Source organism: Theropithecus gelada, chromosome 3 (genome assembly GCF_003255815.1).
Source record: "Theropithecus gelada isolate Dixy chromosome 3, Tgel_1.0, whole genome shotgun sequence".
Taxonomy (NCBI): Eukaryota; Metazoa; Chordata; class Mammalia; order Primates; family Cercopithecidae; genus Theropithecus; species Theropithecus gelada.
In genome coordinates this window covers 20,448,461-20,470,900 of record NC_037670.1, presented here as the reverse complement: position 1 = coordinate 20,470,900, position 22,440 = coordinate 20,448,461, and the positions used below count along the sequence as shown (strand labels likewise).

The window sequence follows — 22,440 nt, the reverse complement described above, 5'->3', positions numbered from 1 at the left end:
AGCTAAAACGGGAACACCGGCGTCATCAGGTCTTAAGTCTTAGGTACTGTGCCTCGTTCACCTGGTGTGTGCCTCCATGAGTTTTGTTCAAATGACAGTTCATCAAGTGACTATGTATTAATTGATTGTAGAGGCACAAATTTTAATTTCAGGCCTTCCAAGACTTTCAGGGAAAGGCCTCTTTCTTCTTGAGTACACAAAGCGTTCAGAGCAAGAGGTGGAATGGGTGATGGCACAGCCTGAGGCCACATAAACAGATCAGCTCTCGTGAGCATCGCGAGTCCTGCATGCCACGGAAGCAGAGTCTGCACGGTCCTCATTGATTCCGCACTGACTGCCTGCTTTACAGGCACTGCTGCGCCCTGCACTGCTGGACTCATTTCAGCTTCTCAGCTCCATCTTCTGTCTTCTGTTTTGTTGTGTTGCAGGAGAGGTTTGATTATGGGGGTCTGGAACTCCCACACCTCCGTAGGCAACATCTTGGGGTCGTTGATCGCTGGCTACTGGGTGTCCACGTGCTGGGGCCTGTCCTTCGTTGTGCCCGGGGCCATCGTGGCAGCCATGGGGATAGTGTGCTTTCTCTTCCTCATTGAACGTAAGTGCACGTGGCCTTGGAGACCACCCACCAAGGGAGGCCTCGGGTTTCCCTGCTCGGGTGGGCCTCAGGGACGAGTGTGAGAGCTGCGTGGCCTAGCGCCCTGTTTGCCTGTGGCTGCCTCAGCGCTCTTCTTGTCAGGGAGACTTCCTTGGGGAGCCGGTTCTCTCCTGGTCTTGCTGGATTTTCTACTCTCCCCCGATTTCTGGAGTGACCCATGTCTACATTCCTTCCTCCCGTCCTCCTGCCCTCCCTTGCCTCAGCATCAGGCGTTCGTGCCTGGGAGTCTTCCATTTCCCCACAGGCTGTTCCCTCTCACGCCCATCTTGCCACCGAAACCTGAATTGGACCCGGTCAGCTCTTTGCCTTCTGATAAGATATATCTTGGACAGTGTTATAAAAGACTTACTTAATATCTTAACTGGGTAAAAGGTATCTCTTGGAAAATCAAATCCCTTATTCCATTTCAGATTCAGTAGCAAACTTTTGATTTAACTGAATTTGAAATTCATTTTTGAAGTAGAGATCCGCCAGGCTCTGGTGCTGAGAAGACTCGGGACAGTTACAGCAAGAATAGAGACCCCCGGGTGGCCCCAGCGGTCCCATGACAGGGGCTCGACTCCTGCCAGCCACTCTGATAAGCTGTACTCAACCCTTAGTTCTTCGATTGAGTTTAAAGCACTGTGAAACCATACGGCAGGAGACAGCTCCCTCCTGCTGCCTGCCCGGTAGGGACACTCAGAGCCAGCTCCCTGCAGCCATGCTGGGCATTGCGTATCACTTCAACTCTGCATGCAGAAGTTAATCCATATTCCATTTAGTTGCTCACTTTTTGTGTCTTGCAAAAGCTAACCTTTTAATTTTTAAGATAACCATCATCCGGCCGCTCTGCGAGTTCGGAGACTCTCACCTCATGCTTCTCTGTTGGTGAAAATGGAAATAAACATTCAGATGAGGAATGTTCAGACACACACCCATTGCTGTGAGCAGAAAGTGGGGGCCCCGGTCTGCACTCAGCTCCCCTTTCCCCCCTTCTGCAGAGGCTGAGTAAGCCTTTGGCCACACCCTGGACAGCCTGAGCAGGGACCTTGTGGGATGGGTGGGGCTCTGGCTCCCTCACAAGTGGGCCAACTTGTGGCTTTCAGCTCTGGCTGGTGTGTCACTGCAGTTCTGAGAAAGGCCGTTTCCGCCACTGGTTTTCCGCTCTGATTCCTAGAACCTGGAGTTCTGTGCCCCTGCTGTCCAGGTGTTTGAGACACCAGCCACCCGGAGAATAATGTGCCTCTCTGTTAGCGCACAGGGGCCCCTGGCTGTCTCCTGCCTGAGGGTAGAGTCCACGGAGCCTTCTATTCTCTTCCTCAACTGGAAAGGGGCTGGCTCTGGGGAGGAGAGGACGTGTGGAAGGGAAAGGAGCTTGCTCAATGGCCGGGACCTCAGTGCCCGCTCCAGGCATTCAGGGCGCTGTGTTGATGCTTGTCTCTGTAAGCAGAGCGAGCTCGGCTCTTGTGAATAAGCCTCCCTGATCCAACTTGGGCAGATAGCAATGAGCCAGATGCCCCCTGTCGCTGGGTCCTCTCTGGCCACAGGCCCGCTCACCTACAGGAGGGCTGCATGCTTCATCTCTAGCCAAACAAAACCAAGCTACCAGAACCTCGTGCCCAGGGAATCTGTCTGACACTCTTTCCCCTCGTGCCTGGGAGGTACACTGTGTCTGAATGATGAGACCCAGCTGTGACAACAGTGGCTGGATGCTGAGTCTGAGAACGGGAGCTCTTTGCAGATAGGGAGAAAACATCAAGCACCCCTTGGTTTGTTTCTGCCCCTCCTGGTCCCGAATCACCGACCCTGGGTAGGTACTAAAGGCATCAGACGCGCCATTCTTGCGATCAACAGAGGATATGGCTTTCTCTGCTACGCCTTCACTCCTGTCTCCTGCCCAGGGTGAGCCCCAAAGGACAGGGCATCCCCTGCTCCCTTCTCAGGCCTCTCTAAGTCTCCTTTATGAAGCTGTTCTCAGATGTGTCCCAGCCAAGGGACATGTGTGCTCAAGTCTCTCAAGGTGAAAGTCCTGGAAGAGCCATATCAGGGGGACCCCCTGGCTTGCCCCTGGGGGCATCACACTGTGAGTGGATACAAATGGGGTGAGTTGGCTGATGTCCTTTAAATTGGTGACCACACATCACAGGTGGACCATTGGGACTGCCCAGCATGCCGACCACGTGTCCTTGGTCAGTGGCCTCGCCCTGTGGGCTGTGCCCAGGACAGGAGGGCAGCATACCCCGCAGCCAGCCGCGGACCTCTGGGTGCAGACCCACCTGGCCCTATGGCATGGGCGGGGCCTCAAGGCCAGCAGGAGTGTGCTCGGCGGCTGCATGCCTCTCCATGACGTCCCCCTGTGTTGTGTGGGAATGGACTTGGCCGTGGGAAGCCTGCAGCCCTGGAGCTCAGTTCGGGTTGCAAGCCAGTAACCAGTTTCATCCAAGGTGATAAAGGTGCTGGGTAGTCAGGGGGGCTGCAGAGATGGAGCGAGAAGCAGTAGGGCTGGTTTCCCGTGGCACCTAGAGCCCTGGGGTCTGACTCTGGGTTCCCACCTTGCTCAGGGCAGGTCGCTGGCGTCTGTGAAGGACAAGCTGAAGCCTCACTTCTGGTTCTGTTCCTTTTCAAGTTTCCTCCCTTCCTGGTGTTGACATAAAGATGTTTGTTCCGTATCAAGATAGATGTTTTATCTCCACTCATTTTTATTTCTAATGAATTTCATAACATGAAGTACCTCATTACAGACATTCTTCCAGCCTCGCTCTCCTGCTATGCTTTTCCTGGCTTTGCTTTCCTTCTGGGGCTTGTCCTCTGAATGTGAATCATGGGCTTGTCCACACGGCGTCTGCATGCTCTGCTTGTGATTATTGGCCACGCTGGGAAGTATTTTCCATATTTAAAGTAGTGTTCATGTTCACAGTGTTGGCATTGGCTGGCGGTGATCTGCCGTACCCACCTTGCACACAAGTGGGCTGCCAGGCCGGGTGACTGGGGACAGGCAGGGCATGTGTGGGGTCGCTGGTGGGCCAGCCAAGCTGTGCCCTTGCCCTCACCCGCCATGCTATGGCAATGGCTCTTTTCTGAAATGAATGCCAATTTAGTAAAGGTATCAGATGGCATCTTGTGTTTTATTAAATTTTATTGTGTATATTTAAGGTATATAACATGGTGTTACAGATACATAGAGATAGTAAAAAGGTTACTAGTAAAGCGAAGCAAGTTAACATAGCCATCGCAACTCACAGCTGTCCGCTCTTGTTTTTGTGGCACGAGCAGCTCAAATCCACTCATTTAACGTGAATCCCACATACGGTCCAGTTTCACCACCGGTGCTCCCGTGTTGCCCTGCCCTGGGGTCCCGTAGCTTACTTGGCATTGCCATGGTGGTGGACCTGCTCAGCCTGGACTCATGTTTACTCTTTCAGATCCGAAGGACGTCAGATGCTCCTCCACCCTGCTGACGGTAAGGACCCTATTTTCTTGTCCTCTTCTAGAACAGTGTGCAGTTCGCCAAGTGTTCTGACCACTTCCCCAGCCTGCTCCTGCCTTTGTGGTGTCAGACAGAAACACACAGGGTAGACAGAAGTCCCACCCTCAAAATATTGGCAGTTCTAGGAATAGAGAATACTGTGTTCTGGGCTTTGCTGATAATAACCTTATCAACAAAACCCAGACAAGAGGTTCGATGCCGTCCAGATGGAGGGCTTCATGCTAAGGGAAACCAAAGGCTGGGTCCTGGCCAGGCCTCCTGAGGGGCGGAGACCTCCTGGTTTCCCCGGGGGCCTCAGCGTGACTGAGGAAAAATGCATGTGTCAGCTGGCTGCCATCACTTAAGTTGGTGGCTACACATCTCAGGTGGCTGAGAGGTCTGCCCAGCACGCCATTCCTTCCCTTCTATACCCTTGCCCAGCTCAGCCAGCGTAGGCCCTGCAGGCAAGATTGCTAATCGTGTCAGCTGCCGTGGACGAGCCCTGCCCTAGCTGCCTCTGCCCACGGCCAGTCACCACTGGCCACTTTCCCACCTGGCTAAGGCCAGCCCTCCCATGGTACCAGTCCCCTCCCTCTCATGGCCCAGGGCTTGTCTCCTGCAGACACACCCCCTGCCCCAAATATCATTCCCGGCACACTCATGTAGTACTGATGGCTGTCTTGGAAGGAAGCCCCTCTGGCTCTCATGCCTGCTCCCAGCTGCCCCACTCCCCATCTCCACTGGCATGACACCCCTCCTCTCTGCAGGCCACCGCCACCCCATGGTAACAGCCCATCCAGGTCCCAGCAACATCACCTGGCCACATGGGGAGGTCAGCTCTCCGGCCTCACCCTGCTGGACCTGTCACCTGCATCTGACCTGATGCTTCCCTCCCTCTGGGAAAGGCTCCCCTCCCAGGGCTAACATGGTAGTCACATCTGTGCCGAGTGTCAGACCCCAGATGTGGGGGTGCCCCCAGGCTGCTTCATGGCCTCCTCTCTCCTTGTCTGCCCACTCACTGCAGGAGAGTGCGCCCAGGCTTTTTAGTGCCCCCAGGTGCGTTGATGTCGAGTCCCCATGCTGTCCCCAGAGTGACCCCTCCCCTGAACTCCACAATCTGAGATTTCACCGCCACTCAACCTTCCCACGGAGATGTCTGGGTGTCCTTCAGACAACACGACCAGAGATCTCTTGATTTTACCCCTGAACACACCGATCCCCCAGCATCCCCCGTCTCAGTCAGGAAGCTGCTGTCCACCCTGTGGACAGGCCAGACCCGAGAAGCCAGCCCAATGCCCCTTCAGCCCCGCACCCCATCCTTGGCCATGTTCTTTCAGTTCTGCTCTGTGAGGGGGTGTGGAATGGAAACACACTCACCTCCTCCACCTCTACCACCCTGGTCCCCATCACCACCATCAGCTCTCCCCCGAGCCACTGCTCATCACACCCTGGTCCCCATCACCACCATCAGCTCTCCCCCGAGCCACTGCTCATCACACCCTCGTCCCCGTCTCCACCGTCAGCTCTCCCCCAAGCCACTGCCCATCACACCCGGGCCCCTATCTCCACCGTCAGCTCTCCCCCGAGCCACTGCTCATCACACCCTGGTCCCCATCACCACCGTCAGCTCTCCCCCGAGCCACTGCTCATCACACCCTCATCCCCGTGTCCACCATCAGCTCTCCCCTGAGCCACTGCTCATCACACCCTGGTCCCCGTCTCCACCGTCAGCTCTCCTCCGAGCCACTGCTCATCAGCTTCCTAGAACGATGCACTTTGCTCCCCAGAATCTCTTCTTCACACCTCACTTGCAGAGACTGTCTTGAAACAGACGTCAGAGCACATCAGCCCCTGCATAACACAGTCCAGTGGCTCCATGTCACCCCATGTGAAATCCTCACCAGTTCATCTGGTCGATCTCTGTCACCCTCACAGAAAGGTGTGAGCCCCTCCGGCCTGGATCATCTCTGGGTCCCAGCGCCCGGAGCACCACCGGGCCTCGTGCAGGAGAGGGAGCCAGAGTCCTCTTTCTGTCTTTTAATACATCGGGCTCCTGGGTATGATCCATACGGAAAGAAGGGTTCTGATACTTGATGACAAAAACAAAGAAACAAAATGAAAGTTGCAAACCAGTGCCTTCAGGAAGGTCAAACACCATAAGATGTTTTTAAAACTATACTTGATATTTTAAAATGTTTTTAAAAGCCGTGTTCCTGCCACGAGCATGAATTTCAATTTCCAAGCTTGTACAGTTGTGCTGTGAAGTAGCTTAAAGCTGCCTGGATCACCCGACTCGAGACTGGGGAGAACTTCGGCGCACACCTTCCGCCCTGGAACATCTTCTGCCCTCTAAGAAGAGCTTTTCCCACCCAGGGGCAGCCAGGCCTGAGGATAGGAAGCAGGCGTGCAGGGAGTTTGGGGGAGGGCGGGTCTTCCTCACACACAGCTTTTAGGAATATGAGAACGCATCTAAGCGAGAGGCCTTGCTTCTGCTCCTTGTACGTACAAGTTTGGGGCTGAAGCCTGTGTTTCATTCTCCGCATTCAAATCCTCTCCAAGCAGTTCACTGAGATCTAAGCGAGGGGCTTTGCTTCTGCCCTTTTGTGTGTGTGAGTTTGGGGCTGAAGCCTGTGTTTCATTCTTTTTGTTCAAATCCTCTCCAAGCAGTTCACTGAGATCCCATGGTGCCCAGGTGTCCCCGACGTGCCATGGGGCAGGTGGTCCAGAGAAACAGCTTCTCGTCCCCTTTCCTCTCCGTGTTGGCTGGTCGCAGAGGGAGAGATGACTGATATCTGGGGATATTTCATCAGCTTCTGCCAACAGCCCCAAAGTTCTTTTTCCTGCAGGAATGTTACCTGCTCTGTGCAGGACACTGACAAGACCCTTGTCACAGGCCTTCCTGAGGGAGCTGAGGGCAGTTTGGCCAATGTCCCAATAGCTGCTGTCCTTCTGTAGTATCTTCCCTTTATCACAAATGGGCGCAAAATGCATTTGTAAGAGATTTCAGATATGCTGACTTGTTCTGGGAAGTTCCCATGTGGAAGTGTTATTTTTAGGATAAAGTTTAATTTTTTCCAATATTTCAAAGTTTTTGTTACAGAGACTTTAAACATATAAAAAGGTAAAAATAACAGTATAATGAACCCCTCTGTACCCCATCACCCAGGTTTCCAACAGTTGGCCAATCTGATTCAAACGCTCCTTCTAATACTGCCCCTTCCCACCTCCTGCTGATGTATTTTGCAAGCAAATAGCAATCATCTTAATATTTTGTCTCTGACTACTTCTGTATGTTTCCAAAATATAAGGACCCTTTTATGTGAAACAAAATGTGATATACCATTATCACACTTAAAAACCAATGGCAAAGAATAGAAAAATGGTAGGAAAAAAATCAATGAAACCAAAAGTTGGTTCTTTGGAAAGATCAACAAAATTGATCATTCTGCACCTAGACTGACCAATAATAAAGGAAGACTCAAATAACCAAAATCAGGACCAGGAAAGGTGGCATTTCTGCCACCTTTACCAAAATAAAATAGATTATGAGGGAACTATATGCCAACAAATTAGAAAACTTAGAATAAATAGAAAAATTCATAGAAGGACAGAAACTACCAAAACTGACTCGAGAGAGAGGAAATCTGAATAGATCTAAAACAAGTAAAGAAGTTGAATTGTTAATTTTAAAATTTCACTCAAAGAAAAGGCCAGGACCAGATGGCTTTACTAGTAAATTCTGCCAAACGTTGAAAGAAGAGTTAATACTAATTGCTTACAAACTTTTTCAAAAAATAAAAGTAGGGGGAAACTTCCTAATTCATTCTATGAGGTATTATCATAATAACAAAAGACTAAAACCTCTTAAGAAAACTGTACACCAGTATCTTTTATGAGTGTAGATGCAAAACTCAATACCAGCAACCTGAATTCAGCCACCTACAAAAGGATTATATACCATGATCAAGTGGGATTTATCCCAGGAATACACAGTTGGTTTAACAGGTAATGTTAATGTAATACTCCATATGAATGGATAAAGGACAAAAGCTGCATGATCATCTCAGTATAAGCAGGAAAAACATTGGACAAAATCCAACACCCTTTCATGTGAAAACACTCAACAAACTAGGAACAGAAAGCAACTTCCTGAACCTGATAAAAGGCATCTAATGAAACCCACACCCCGGAGCTTAATGGTGAAGCGGGTGCTTTCCCCCGAGATCAGGAGCAAGACGAGGAGGCCTGCTCTTGCCACTTCTATTTACCATCCTACTGCAAGCAGGACAGTTAGACGAGAAAAGGATAAATGGCATGCAGATTGGACAAGAAGTAAGACTACTTCTCTTTGCAGATGATGTGATCTTTTATACAGAAAATCATAAGGAGTCCTCAAAAAAAATGGTTAGAGTGAATTAACAAGTTAGCAAGGTTGCAGGAAACAAGACCAGTATACAAAAATCAGTTATATTTCTATAAACTAGCAATCAACAATCCAAAGATGAAACTAAGGCCATTTCATTTACAATAGCATCAAAAAACATGATGCTAAGCAGAAGAAGCTAGTCACAAAAGGTCACATATTATATGATTTCATTCATACGAAATGTCCAGAATAGGCAAACCTAGAGACAGAAAGCAGATGAGTGGTTGTCAGGCACTAGGGTGGAAAGAAAGGGAGGATGACTGCTAATGGGTATGGGGTTTTTTGAAGGTGATGAAAATGTTCTCAGATTTTAGTGATGGTTGCAAAACTCTGAATTAAAAACAACTGAATTGTGAACATTAAATAAGTGAATGGTACAGTATGTGAATTCTGTCTCAACAATGCTATTATAAATTTTTTAAATCTATAATCCTTTCTGTTATCACACAACTACTCAGTGGTCGGATCTGCTGATTGTCTCATAAATGATTTTGCACTGTGTTTAAGCAAGGCCTAGGCAAGGTCCACTTCTTGTGATTGGTGAATTTAATATACCTCTTAAACCTCTTCTAATTTATGAGACCTCAATGTTTGGTTTTTTGGTTTAGTGTTATTTTCCTTTGAATCATTTTTGTCAAAATAAAAAATGGTCATTTTTTTCTGCCAAGTTTCCCACATTTGAGGCTTTGCTGACCTTGTGCCTGGGGTGTGTTTCACATTTCCCTCTATCCCCTGTATCTCCTGTAAACTGGAAACCTTGATCGGATCCAGATTTGATTTTTCTAATTAGTTTTTGTTTCAAATGAATCACAATTAATATGAAAGAGAGTATTCAATCCTTTACCATTTGCCTTGAGTCTGAGGGTGCTAATAAGAATGTGTCTCTTTATGCTTCTGCCCTGTGCTATTGAAGAGCCATAGGGACTTGTTCTTTTGATTTATATTTGATTTCTAGGTTACTTAGGTTTAGAATATCTATTTTGTGCCCTAATCTAGGACCTCATTGGGTCCAAAACCCTGTATCAGTTGTGCCAAAATTAATGCTTTTTATTAATATCTTCATATTAGTTGGGGTTACGTTCAGCAGCAAGCAATAGAAAAGCCCACAGGCAGTGACTAAAACAAGATTGGAAGGTATTTCCCTACTCTATTCAAGAAATCTAGAGCGAGCCAGCCCAGGATGGTGTGGGGTGTGTGTGTTCAGTGTCAGGGACACAGACACCTCGTGTCTTTTCGTTCTTCCCCTGTGCATGGCTTCATGCCAAAGGTGATATATTCCAACCAGTTAGAATAGTGCCTGGCACAGAGTTGATGCTTAATAATTATTTGCTGAATGAATGAGTGAATGATTGGTCAGTGGCTGCTAGAGCTCTAGCCATTACATCTGTATTCCAGCCAGCAGGAAGGAGGGAAAGGAAATTAGGGACAGGCCCCCTTCCCTTTCAGGAGACTTCCTAGCATTTCCTAACATTATTTCTGCTTAGCTGACCACATCAAACTGAAAAGGAATTGTAAGATAGGCTTTGCCTGAGCACCCACGTTCCCGGCTGAAAAGCAGAAAGAAGAGGGCCCAGGTAATGCTGGCGGCCTCTGCATACTGTGGGGGGCCCAAATGCTGGGGAGCAGGAGCCCATCTCTGCTTCTGCCTGGAACGGTCGGAGGATGAACCGGCCAGATCATCACCCCTAGCCTGGCAGGCTTTCCGCTCCATCTGAGCACAAAACAAACGTATTTTTAAAGATAGTTTGTTACATTTTCAGGTAATAAAATCAGTAGTTTTTCTTAACCTTCAGAAACCTTTTCAGGGGAAATGCCTCGAAATGTAAAGGGTGAGATCTAACTGTGCATCTGAACGAAGTTTAACCCATGCTCTGTCTTCCCCGTGTTTCCCGCCGTTTGGAGGCCTCGTAGATCTCTACTTGCAGATCTCACAGGTGGCGTGCGAGCCTGGTGGTTTTTTCCTCCTCAAATGGATCCAGCACCAGTGCCAGAAACCTAAATCGCCTGGGCCTCTCTAAGCCTGAGAAACTGTGTTGTTATGATTTATACTAGAGTGAATGAATAACATCTTTCTAAGTACAGACTAATTCCTTATTTTAAAGGAAGTTTGCTTAGACTATTTCTTAAAGAAAATGAAATTTTAGGCCGGGCGCGGTGGCTCAAGCCTGTAATCCCAGCACTTTGGGAGGCTGAGACGGGCGGATCACAAGGTCAGGAGATCGAGACCATCCTGGCTAACACGGCGAAACCCCGTCTCTACTAAAAACACAAAAAATTAGCCGGGCGAGGTGGCGGCGCCTGTGGTCCCAGCTACTCGGGAGGCTGAGGCAGGAGAATGGCGGGAACCCGGGAAGCGGAGCTTGCAGTGAGCTGAGATCTGGCCACTGCACTCCAGCCTGGGCGACAGAGCGAGACTCCGTCTCAAAAAAAAAAAAGAAAAAATGAAATTTTACCATTAGAGAATTTCAACAATTATTTTTATACCATTAATTATCTTCAAAAGGGGTTCTACATAGAGCCCTAAAGAAATAATGATTAGGAAATGGTACGTTTATTCTAGTGCCCAAGAAACTGCCTTCATTTCTTCACTTTTCACTTGGTAACAGGAGATAATTCGGAAATGATTTTGAGGTTTGGCGCTCTCAGCGCAGTCCTTCCACATCCCTACCCCCTAGCGGCAGGTGCGCATTCTGGGGCTGTTGAGCGCGTTCTGGGCTTCCACACTCTCCTCCCGTAGGGAGGGTTTTCTTCCTGCAGAAGCAATCGGCTGGCCTAGGGAGGGCAGGTGTTCCTCACATGTTAAACAGAAAGATGGTTCTGTGCCTTTTCATTTCAAAACCGTTGAAACAATTTCACAGCCATTAAGAAAAGTTAATGGATATTTTTACATTTGGTTACACCTCTGTCTTAGCCCTTTCTTCAAGAGAGGATTTGATTTTCACATTCTATTATCTGAGAGTCTGGAGTGTTGAGACTAACCATTACTCTGTTTAAATCAGTTGTCTTATGTCCTCTTGGTAGCTTTTTTGGGACAATAGTAAGTATCGTTGCTACAGTAAAGCCAGGTTTAATTTCTAGCTGTTGAATCAGTATTGCTCTAATGAAACTTTTTTTTTTTCCCCAGCACTCAAAAGGCTCTGAGAATGGTACAAACAGATTGAGACTCCAGAAGCAAATCTTGAAGACCGAAAAGAACAGGCCTCTGGTAAGTCACACACACTTCCTAGAATGTCGGAGCTGCAGGAAAACTCCTTTGAGTCTCGTCAGCTCTCTCTGTCCCTCTGCCTATGTGATGTGTGTCACAAACATCCAGGTCTTAAAAAAATTAGGTCTCATTGAATTTCTTCAGTAAAATTTGAGTTTGCCCTTATTGGCTTTCTTTGGATTTTACACTTAACCAATTCATTCATTCAGCAGCTCCGCAGCTTTCAATGTCCCAGGCACTATTCCAGGTGTGGGGGGTGGTGCTGGTGCAGACGGAAAGCAAGCGGAGACATCCCCCAAGCGGTGCCAAGTACAAGGAAGACAGACTGAGCAGGCTCTATTTTCAGCTGGCCTTGGGGTAGGCTTCCCTAGGCAGACAGTGTTGGAACAGAGCTGTGAGAGACTGGAGGGAGAGTCTGCAGGTGCCTGAGCACAGAGGGTGTCAGGGTGAGGGGCACATGGTGGGTTGGCCACATGAGGTGCACACAGAAAACTGACATCATGCGACCAAGAAAAGGTAAAGGAGAAGCAGGTAACAGAAAGAGGCATCTCCCCTTCCCCCGTGTCACAGATGAGGAATTCGGGACACAGAAATGCTAAGTTAATCTGCCTTGTCATCTGCAGTGGGGAGCCCTCAGTGCAGGCTCTGCCACCGCTGGCACCTGAGCCTCCTGTCCCCTACCCTTCCCATCCTCGATCCTCGTAGAAGCTCCTCACATTGCTGCTGCTTAGCTGACCACACCAAGACACGGCAGGCATTTTAAATTTGAGTTTAATCATTGAGGTTATAAGCTGTTCTCTTTCTAAATCAGGGTTTTTGTTTTGTTTTGGTTTGGTTTGGTTTGGTTTTTTGTTTTGTTTTGAGACAAGGTCTTACTCTGTCACCCAGTCTGGAGTGCAGTGGCACGATCTCAGCTCACTGCAACCTCCGCCTCCTGGGTTCAAGCGATTCTCCTGCCTCAGCCTCCCGAGTAGCTGGGATTACAGGCACCCACCACTACCTCTGGCTGAATTTTATATTTTTTAGTAGAGACAGGGTTTCACCATGTTGGCCAGGCTGATCTTGAACTCCTGACCTCAGGTGATCCACCCACCTCGGCCTCCCAAAGTGCTGGGATTACAGGCGTGAGCCACCATGCCCGGCCTCTAAATCAGGTTTAACCTTCTACAGACACAGGGCCTCCTCTGGGAGAGGGCCCCCTCCGGCATGTGTGAGGGGCTGCTCTCCCTACCTTTTAAATCAAATGGCTTAAAGGATTAATGTACTAAACATGCGTCTCACTTTTTTATTGACTGGGGAAATTTATTTGTGGTGGCTGAAATATTAGAAAAGGGAAAAATTATGTCTCATGCATCTGGGTTCTTGGATTTTAAGGAGATCGCAGGCAGTGACTAATTTAACCAAAATGCTTTAAAATCTGTACTACTGAATTCACATTTAAACAAATCATGTCCCAATCAGTGTCCAAAAGACTGTGGCCCCTCTCTGATGATACTGAAGCCGGCCACCTGCTCTGAATCAAGACCACAGGCCCTTTCTTCTGGTGCAGTAACTGACCCATAAAACTAGCCCTGGCTTCTGAGTATAGCTTCTCTCTTTCCTTTTCCGGCCCTTCTAAGAAAGGCTGTTTACGAACTTGCTGTCAAGGAGCCAGTTACGTAAGTAAAGGCACTGGCAGGCCTTGTTTCAGGCTGAGGGTGATGCTTCAGATGACCACGACCGGGCGCGTGCTGGCCGCGCTTGCATGGCACCCCCTTTCGGCAGGCCTGCCGTTGCATTTGGGTCAGGGTCAGCTGGGAGTGTGCCCCGCGAGTTTGGCTGGACACCCTGGATGTCCCCTTTCCCAGAGTGACCACTGGGCCCCTGACCTCCACTCCTTTTCAGACAACTGCTAAATTATGTCACATGGCAGGCACTTTCTCCGTGGCCTCGTGAAGAGAAGTGTAAAGAAAGCTGCGGGGTGGGGAGCAAATGTGGGAAAGAGAACGAGGCTCTGCTGTCACTTGGCCACGTGGCGAGCCCACAAGTCCCCGTGGGCATTTTAGAGGATTGTTTTGGGGACAGTCGCACTTGCCGTCCCTGTAGTCACTTGTCACTTTTCCTCCTTGACGTCTCTGAGGATCCTTCTGATTGACTGTGGCTCAAGAACTGTTGGGCCCACCAAACACAGCATGAGCGCGGAGTGGGTATTTGGAGGTTGAATGTGACTCCGCCGTGCACTTTGCACGCCAAGTGGGGACTCCACAAATCTCTCTGCGATGGCCTTTCCTAAGGGAAGCTGCAGACAGCATCGGGTAGCGGGGTGAGCTTAGCATTTTTGGATAGAGCGGTCATTATTACACAGTCCCCCCACGTGCATCTGTGTGGATTTTTGTTGTGCGTGTGTGTGCGTGTGTGTGTGTGTGTTTTAGTAGAGGGAGCCCTTTTCTCTTTGAAAGTGTAAGCCCTAAGCGTGGAGTGCACTGGCCACAGAAGCCCCCACACCCACCGGGGGCTCCACAGATCCCATCTGGGGCTCTTGGGACACAGACTGGAAACTGCTTATTTAGAGGCAGAGGTGCCTCTTGGCCTCCAGCCTTGTCTTGGTCCACCGGTGGCTTCTTGTTTGCTACGTAAGGAGGAGGCAGCAGCAGCCCCCCTGTTTGTTTTGGAAAACCAGCCATGGCCCCACACTTTCTTTCCCATCTCCTCCAGAAGCAAACAACTGGGGCGTGGTGGCTTCGAGTCCTGTTTAAGATGAGTGGGTGTGAGCACAGCAGAAACAGAGCCTTCTGTCTGTCTAGGGGGCTCCTTGCTGCTTAGATAAGGAGCAGAGGGTCTGTGTCTGTGGCTTTAAACCAGCCCAGCAAGTGGACCCTGGAGCACTTCACAAATCCTGCAAGGGCCGTGGGTGGCCCTTGGGCATCTGGGTCCTACCTGAGGCCAGGTAGATCTTCTGTGTTGACCTGCAGTCACTTCTCAGTGGGTCAGAGGGTGCGCTTCTCCTGCCTAAGCGGCCTCTTTCCACTTGACTTTTCTCCAGCTGGTTGCATTTCACCCACTGCTTAGCCTGTTTCCTACAGAACAGCCTGCGAAGTCCTGTAGCCCTCAACTTACTATGAGTGGAACTCGCCTGGGGCTGCCCCAGGGGCTGCTTCAGCTGGGCTGGGGGAATTCGGGGCTTCTCAAAGCCCCCCACAGAAGATTCCAGTGTTTAGCCACAGTAGAGCATTACTGATTCAGTTTCCTAAACTGGACGATTAGCAGAACTCATGAGAGAAAAGTTTATTCTGAAACTCAGTCGCCATTCTTTGTTTTCACATGCCATGATGGAATTATCATCGGAAGCATGTTAGGCATTTGCACTCAGGCTTGTCATCTTCATTCCAGAGCACCTGACTATGTGGCCACATGTGAGTATCTTCATCAGAGACCCGCTCTCCACGCCAGAGTCCTAGCCGTGAAGCCGGGCTTCCTGGGGGACGTAGATACTGAGCTGCCCCCAAGGCCACCTGCTGGGTGCGCACACTGGGCTGCACTCAGTCCCACCTGCCACCCGGTTTCCAAATTTCTTTTTTCCACTGGAAGAAAATTATAAATATCAAGGGACAGGGGAATGTGGAATACATTACCATTTTCTTTCTTTTTTTTTTTTTAATTAAACTACATTTTTAGTCCAACTTAAAACAGGTTATAGTGAGATAAGTACCACAAGGCTGTTTGATTTTGTGAAAGGTCTGAGATACATAGAAGCATTTCTTTGTAAGACCTTGAACCTCATAGTTCATTCATGAAGAACATTTTTATTTTATTTTCATTCTTTTTTGAGACAGGGTCTTGCCCAGGCTGAAGTACAGCCCCACAATCACAGCTTACGCAGCCTCAACCTCCTGGGCTCAAGTGATCCTCCTGCCTCAGCCTCCAGAGCAGTTAGGACTATAAGCGCATACCACCACATTCCACTATTTTTTTTTTCCCCTAGAGATGAGGTCTTATGTGTGGCCCAGGCTAACATTATTTTTATGTTATCCTTGCTCTGACTTGAAATCCCACTGTTGGTTGGGGATCACTCTTCTTTGCTTTAATGAATGTACACTTTGTCCTTTAGGAACATCTAGACGATCAGAATTCATAAATATCAGAATAGGTGTATTTTAAAGTAATGTTGGTGTATTTTAAAATAATGTTTCTGGTCATATATGGCCATTGTGAGCTCCTAAAAAATACACGACCATGTAAAGAATTTCTTATTAGCATTTTGATAAAAATTACACATAATTCTACCACTCAGTGACAAGCATTGTTGGCTTAGATTTTAGCTGCTTTCTTTCTAGAAATAGATCCTATAGTTGCCTAGTTATATATGTAGATATTTAAACATTATTTGAGGTTATAATGACATGCAGTTTTGAATGATGTGTTATTTAATGTGTCATAAGCATTTTCCTGTCATTGAAATCTCCCAACCTTTTTTTTTGCAAGATGTCATTTGTATGGATGTATTTGAATCTTCTAATTTTTCTCGATGTGACATCCATTTTACTTTATATGTATTTTTTTACTTTTCAAATTATTTTTTGCAAATAGATTCCTAGAATTTCTGGTTCCAAGGATGTGTGTACCTAGCTGTTCATGAAAATGCATGAATGCTAATCATTGTAACGCAGTGGCCACGTGGGAATGTCACCCAGGATGTCTCCAAGGCAGTGGAAGAGAGAGCCGCCAGGCACCCTCGTCATTAGGAAGCCTGGCCCCACTTCACCCAGACTGCCCGGCTGGTAACACCTTTCCCTTTTGTTCCCAATGGATTTGCCTCCAGGACCCCGAGATGCAGTGCCTGCTGCTCTCAGATGGGAAGGGCTCCATCCACCCGAACCACGTCGTCATTCTCCCCGGGGACAGCGGGAGTGGCACAGCCGCCATCAGCTTCACAGGAGCCTTGAAAATTCCAGTAAGTAAACGTGCCCAGGAGGAGTTTCAGAAGTTTCAGAAAGGGCTGCTGCGCTGGCTGTGGGAAGTCTGGTCAGTTGATGATTAAGCTTACAAAGAGATCTGTGGTTATGGAACCCGGGGATTCAAATCGCCGAAGCCGGACACTGCACACTGGTAGCTTCAGGACTGAATATGTCTGCAGTGATACTTGGTTTGCCTCATACCATGTTGAAATTTTTTTTGAAATTCGTTTTCTTCATTTAGAAATTCAGAAGGTTCGTAGAAAAATGGGGCTCCCTGCCTTCACTGGAAAAACGGAAAGCCTGGCGCCCTGGGCCTGCCCCCACGTGACAGGTTGGGGAACTGAGGCCCTGACTACTGTGCCACCTGGCCCCTGTGGCCCTGCCCCTCCCTCCCCAGTACACTTGCCCTCCCACAGGCCTTGAGCGTGAGCCCATGGGAGGCACTGTCACTGAGTGCCGTGGCCTTCACAAGCCTGGCTGGATTCTCTTTCCCTTTCAAGTGCCTTTGGGCCGGGCACGGTGGCTCACGCCTGTCATCCCAGCACTTCGGGAGGCCGAGGCAGGCGGATCACCTGAGGTCGGGAATTCAAAACCAGGCTGGTCAACATGGCAAAACCCCGTATCTACTAAAAACACAAAAATTAGCCAGGCATGGTGACAGGCGCCTGTAATCCCAGCTACTTGGGAGGCTGAGACAGGAGAATCGCTTGAACCCAGGAGGCGGAGGTTGTGGTGAGCCAAGATCACACCACTGCACTCCAGCCTGGGCGACAGAGTAAGACTCTGTCTCCAAAAAAAAAAAAAAAAAGGTGCCTTCAGTGCCTGATTGCCCGTGCGTGGTGAGCAGAGGATGCCAGGAGTGAGAGGGAGGATGCAGGGACCAAGGGAAGAACCAGCAGCACAGGCGGGAGAAACCTTGGAGTCAGAATCTGGACCGGGCTGGTCCTCGCTGGCACTGCTGGCCTTGCCTCCAGACTAGAAGGGCGCCACCGTGCCCCGCAGTGGGTGATCAGTCTTGAGGACGAGCTGACTTGGAGCAGATGAGCGGGACGGGCACTGTAAGGAGATTTCTTGCTGCTTTTTCAGTTTTTATTACATTCATGGACTCCCTCAGCAGAGAATCTAAGGAGCCGTGCGCAGGGTGTGGAGAGGCTGTGTTCTTCCGATGGGGGCAGAGAGCCGAGAGCAGGGGCACGGGAGGGAGACCAGACCCTGCCATGTGGGCTGGGCAGGCTGTCTAGGGGGGACTGTCCAGGCCGTGCCCTCCAGCGCTGATAGCCAGAGCACCACAGAGCAGACACAGCTTTCACTTGCTGACACGACCTAGAGAAAGGCAGAGGGTCAGGGGCACAGGCCCGAGGTCCCTCAGCAGGTCAGGGCTGGAAGCACAAGCAGTGCAATCCAGACCTCAAAATCATATCACAGAAATTAAAGACTGGGGAGAACCTGGACTTCAGAACAGAAAGGATTCCAGTGCCCAGGAGAAACTGGGCCTGCAGAGGCAGACCCTGGGCCGGTGTTCAGCCAGAGGAGAACGTCCCAGCCCAGGCTGGACACCAGTTCATGGGGAAAGGGCTGTGCATGCCGGCCTGTGGAAGCTGCTAGGTTTAAGTCAAAAGATTTGTTTTTAATTGTGTCCTTAATAACAACTAGTGACCTTTTCTGCTATACCCTCCTCTGTAGCTACCCCCAAATACTTGTACTAAAGTAGGGTGCACACTAGTTATAAAAATACAGGTTTTTATATAGTGGAGCTATAGACAGTATGGGCTTCAGAGGCCCGACTCAAGCCTCCCCCTGCCACCACCAAGCTGAGTATTCCGGGCAAGTGTGGCACACTGTGAGCCTCCATGTCCTCATCTGTCACATGGGCTCCATCCCTGGGGTAATACCGTACGTTGTTCTGAGGATGAAGTGAGGTCATTTAACGACTGCTAAGCACAATGCCAGGCCCGTGAAAGGCATACGGTAAATTACACGCACACATCCTCATCAATTGTGAAGACATCAACTCATTTCATTTTAGAATGATTTGGCGAAGTGGAGCGCTGGGTTCCCCCGGCCCCCGTTTTGGTTGATTTTCAGTGCACAGACAGCCGGGGGATTCAGCACCACAGTGTTACTGGATTTCTCACTCTGAATTTTCAGATGGCCTCTGGAATTTTTATCTCACAAGTGCCACCTCTTTCTGAAAGTAGACATAAAACAAACACAAACAGGCATTTTACAGAACCCACCACTCGATTTCCTCACTCGTACCTACGTGTCTCTTTTCGTTGTTTTCCCTGGTGCGGACTGGTTTGTAGTACTCACAGGCGGGATGCAGTAGCCTGTATGCCTGTGTGCTGAGAGAATGGTCGGAATTGTTTGATCTGTGTGTTTCCAGATAGCTTTATAATTTACAGTGATTTCAGTTCCAGGGAAGAAGAAGGAGCCATTCAGTACTCAGTCCACTGCGCCCGGCTATACGAGAACTTCTTTAATAACTAAGTTTTCCAGCCGATGTCGTATGAAAATCAAACCCATACATGTTTTCATTGACTCTACTCTGATGTAAAGACACTGGGTTTTGATCCTAAAAGGTAGTCTCCATTGGCCGGGCGCGGTGGTTCAAGCCTGTAATCCCAGCACTTTGGGAGGCTGAGACAGGCGGATCACGAGGTTAGGAGATCGAGACCATCCTGGCTAACATGGTGAAACCCCGTCTCTACTAAAAAATACAAAAAACTAGCCAGGCAAGGCGGCGGGCGCCTGTAGTCCCAGCTACTCGGGAGGCTGAGGCAGGAGAATGGCGGGAACCCGGGAGGCGGATCTTGCAGTGAGCTGAGATCCGGCCACTGCACTCCAGCCCAGGCAACAGAGCCAAGACTCCGTCTCAAAAAAAGAAAAAAGGTAGTCTCCATTTCAAAATTCAGAAATTTCATAGATAAATAGGGCTTTCTGTCTTCACTTGAAAAGCAGAAAATCTGGCCACACTGGGCCTGCACCCCATGTGACAGTAGAGTAGCTGCAGCTGTGGCCCCGCCCCTGTCAGGGGTCCTGCCCCTCCCTGGTGCACCTGCTGGGGTGAGTGCCCCACAGTTCCCGCATCCTCACTGCACCACACAGCAGTGCAGCACCCTCCCCACTACGTGTCTGGAGGTGCTAAAGCCAGACCAAAGACAGGATGTCTTTATGGGAGCGAAGTCATATTTAACTCTGTTGCATATTTACACACACCTGCTGGCTCCACATTTGGAGAAGACGCCCGACCGCTCTCTCTTTCAGGGCGTGATAGAGTTCTCGCTGTGTCTGCTGTTCGCCAAGCTGGTCAGCTACACTTTCCTCTTCTGGCTGCCCCTGTACATCACGAATGTGGGTGAGTGTCCGCTGCTAGAACACACTAAGTTCCGCACACTGACTGGGGTCTGGACTCTCTTCTATCTGCTGGTTTCTAGAGTCTTGGAAACACAAGGTCACGAAGGGTGATTTGAGAGGCACACTTTTGAATCAAGTACTATGATGAAACATAGGCTAAAAAGAATTCAGATATGCAAACTGTATTGCCATAATGGTCACCTTTATGGGGCTTAACGGTTGACATGTTCTATCCCAGCTAGGGCTACCAGTTCATGAGGTACTTCCTGCTCTGGGGCTGCCTGCGTTTAAATGTGGGCTACACTGAACTTTGGATCATAGCAGCCAGTGAGCAGAAGCAAGACCTCTGGGGACCTGAGAGAAGAATTCCCTGATACTCTGACCTGGAAATGGCTTCTGGGAGATAACTTCTCATTTTTGGCAGGGCCAACAGTTTGCTTTACGTTTCGGAAGCCCCGCGGTGGCTGCAGCTCTAGATTATGAGAAGACGTGCCAGTGAAATAGTAACATGCTCCCCCGTGTCATATGTGACCACAGGACAGACGAGGGGATGAAGAGTGCTTAAGGGAAGGGGCTATTGAGTGGGGAAACCAGAACACTGGCTGAGAGGAAGTGGGGATGGGCCAGGAGCACGTGGAGGGCTCTTCGCCCAGGGAGCCAGAGAGAGTGAGAGGAAGGAGAAGACAAGAAGACACCAGGCCGTCAGGAAGGGGCAGGATCCGGCGATGTCTCAAAGAGGAGGCCTTTGAGAATGGGGCAGGCCGAGGAGTGCAGACCACCTTTTCTGGGGATGCAGATCCCACCAGCGGAGAATGCTGGCAGCATGAGGCTGGAGGCTGAATACCCCAGGAGAGAAGTTGAGGAGGTGGTGTGGGGACTGTCCCACAGCCTAGCAGGGACAGGGCCTGCCCAAGGGCCAGTGAGTGGGGAGGCAGCAAGGAGCGCCCTCGGATCCTGAGGTTCTTTCCCTGCCTCGTGACCCCCGCCTCACTTCGGCCGGTGAGCTGCACACAGCCTGGGCCTTCTTTCTCCCTTCTTCCCCTGTGGTTGCAAAAGGGGCGACATTCTCAGGACTTGAGTCTTGAACTGCTGGCATTTCCAGTTTGTTTGAAAGAAGCAGTTTCCTGTCCATGCCATTGATGATTCGGAAAGGCCGGGTTTGACCCGCAGCCCCAGATGCCGCCCAGTCTCCTTTCTCACGCACGGCTGGCTCAGTCCACCTTAAAGCCCAGAACTTGTACAAAATCTAGTGGAGGGCACCCTGAGCTGGTGCTGGGAGGCCTCTGTGTCCTCATCTGCAGCTCTAAAGTCATGTGGTCAGACAGCACATGTGACAGGACGCTCGAGCATCCAGGCTCCTTCCACAGCCCCACTTCTGTCCTGTGTTAATCTAGCTTCATGGCAGAGGGGCCCCTGGGGGGCCTCTGAACCAAAGGTGGGATAATTAGACTGAGCAGAGGAAAGCCACGGTTTTTGGTTAAGAGTATTTTCATCCTTTCTATGTTACTTGTTTTTTAAATCTGAGTTAACTGCTAATTGCTCCTTGGTGTCAATCAAGCTTATGGAACCGGAGTCTCGTGCATGGATCCTGTTCTGCCATGGTGTGTCACTGTGATGCATGAAAGAGATCCTCATTGTTTCACACTCCGTTGTCATTTTAATAGATCACCTTGATGCCAAGAAAGCTGGGGAGCTCTCCACCCTGTTTGACGTGGGCGGAATCTTTGGTGAGTTCATTAAGACCTGTTCTGCTGCAGCAATAATTTCACAAGGCACATGATCCCTGAGCTGATTCGCTGCTCAGAGGGAGCAGGGTTCCCCAAGGTCTCGTATCCCCTGAGTGGACCCAGCCCAGGAGGGTCAGGCCATCACCTGTCTTATGGTCTCCCCTCCCTCCCCAGGGCCCTGACTCTGCACTTGAACAGCTTCCCTCAGAAACAGCATGCCAGCTGGGCTCAGGGGCTCATGCCTGTTATCCCAGCACTGTGGGATGCCGAGTTGGGAGGATCACTTGAGCTCTTCTTGTTATGAAGACCAACCTGGGCAACATAACAAGACCCCTCTCTACAAAAAAATAATAATAACTGGGCGTGGTGGCTCGAGCCTATGGTTCCAGCCTTGGGAGGCTGGGATGGGAGAATGGCTTGAGCCTAGGAGGTTGAGGCTGCAGTGAGCCATGATCATGCCATTGCACTCCAGCCTGGGTGACAGAGTGAGACCCCATCTCAAAACTAAAACAAACAAAAAAGCAGCAGCATGCCTCCTGGGCAGGTGACAGACTGGCCACCTTAGTACCTTGATAGGTAAAGGGGCTTCAAGACTGGTCTAAAACCTGAACTCACAGATGTCTCCAAGACTCTCACATCTGACCACAACCAATGGAGGCCTGTGGGGAGGTCAGGCCTGTGAGAAGGCTGC

The 22,440-nt window shown here is 49.7% G+C and overlaps 1 protein-coding gene across 2 annotated transcripts in view; it reads left to right on the top strand.

Moving 5' to 3' along the window:
- Positions 1 to 22,440, top strand: part of SLC37A1 (solute carrier family 37 member 1) — an 82,724-nt gene that overhangs the window by 43,948 nt on the left and 16,336 nt on the right. For both annotated transcript variants that reach the window (XM_025380821.1, XM_025380820.1), the window contains 6 exons: positions 429 to 595; positions 4,057 to 4,094; positions 11,651 to 11,731; positions 16,530 to 16,661; positions 19,933 to 20,023; positions 21,687 to 21,749. In XM_025380821.1, coding sequence (XP_025236606.1) covers positions 429 to 595; positions 4,057 to 4,094; positions 11,651 to 11,731; positions 16,530 to 16,661; positions 19,933 to 20,023; positions 21,687 to 21,749 — 572 coding nt within the window. The remainder of the gene's footprint in view (positions 1 to 428; positions 596 to 4,056; positions 4,095 to 11,650; positions 11,732 to 16,529; positions 16,662 to 19,932; positions 20,024 to 21,686; positions 21,750 to 22,440) is intronic.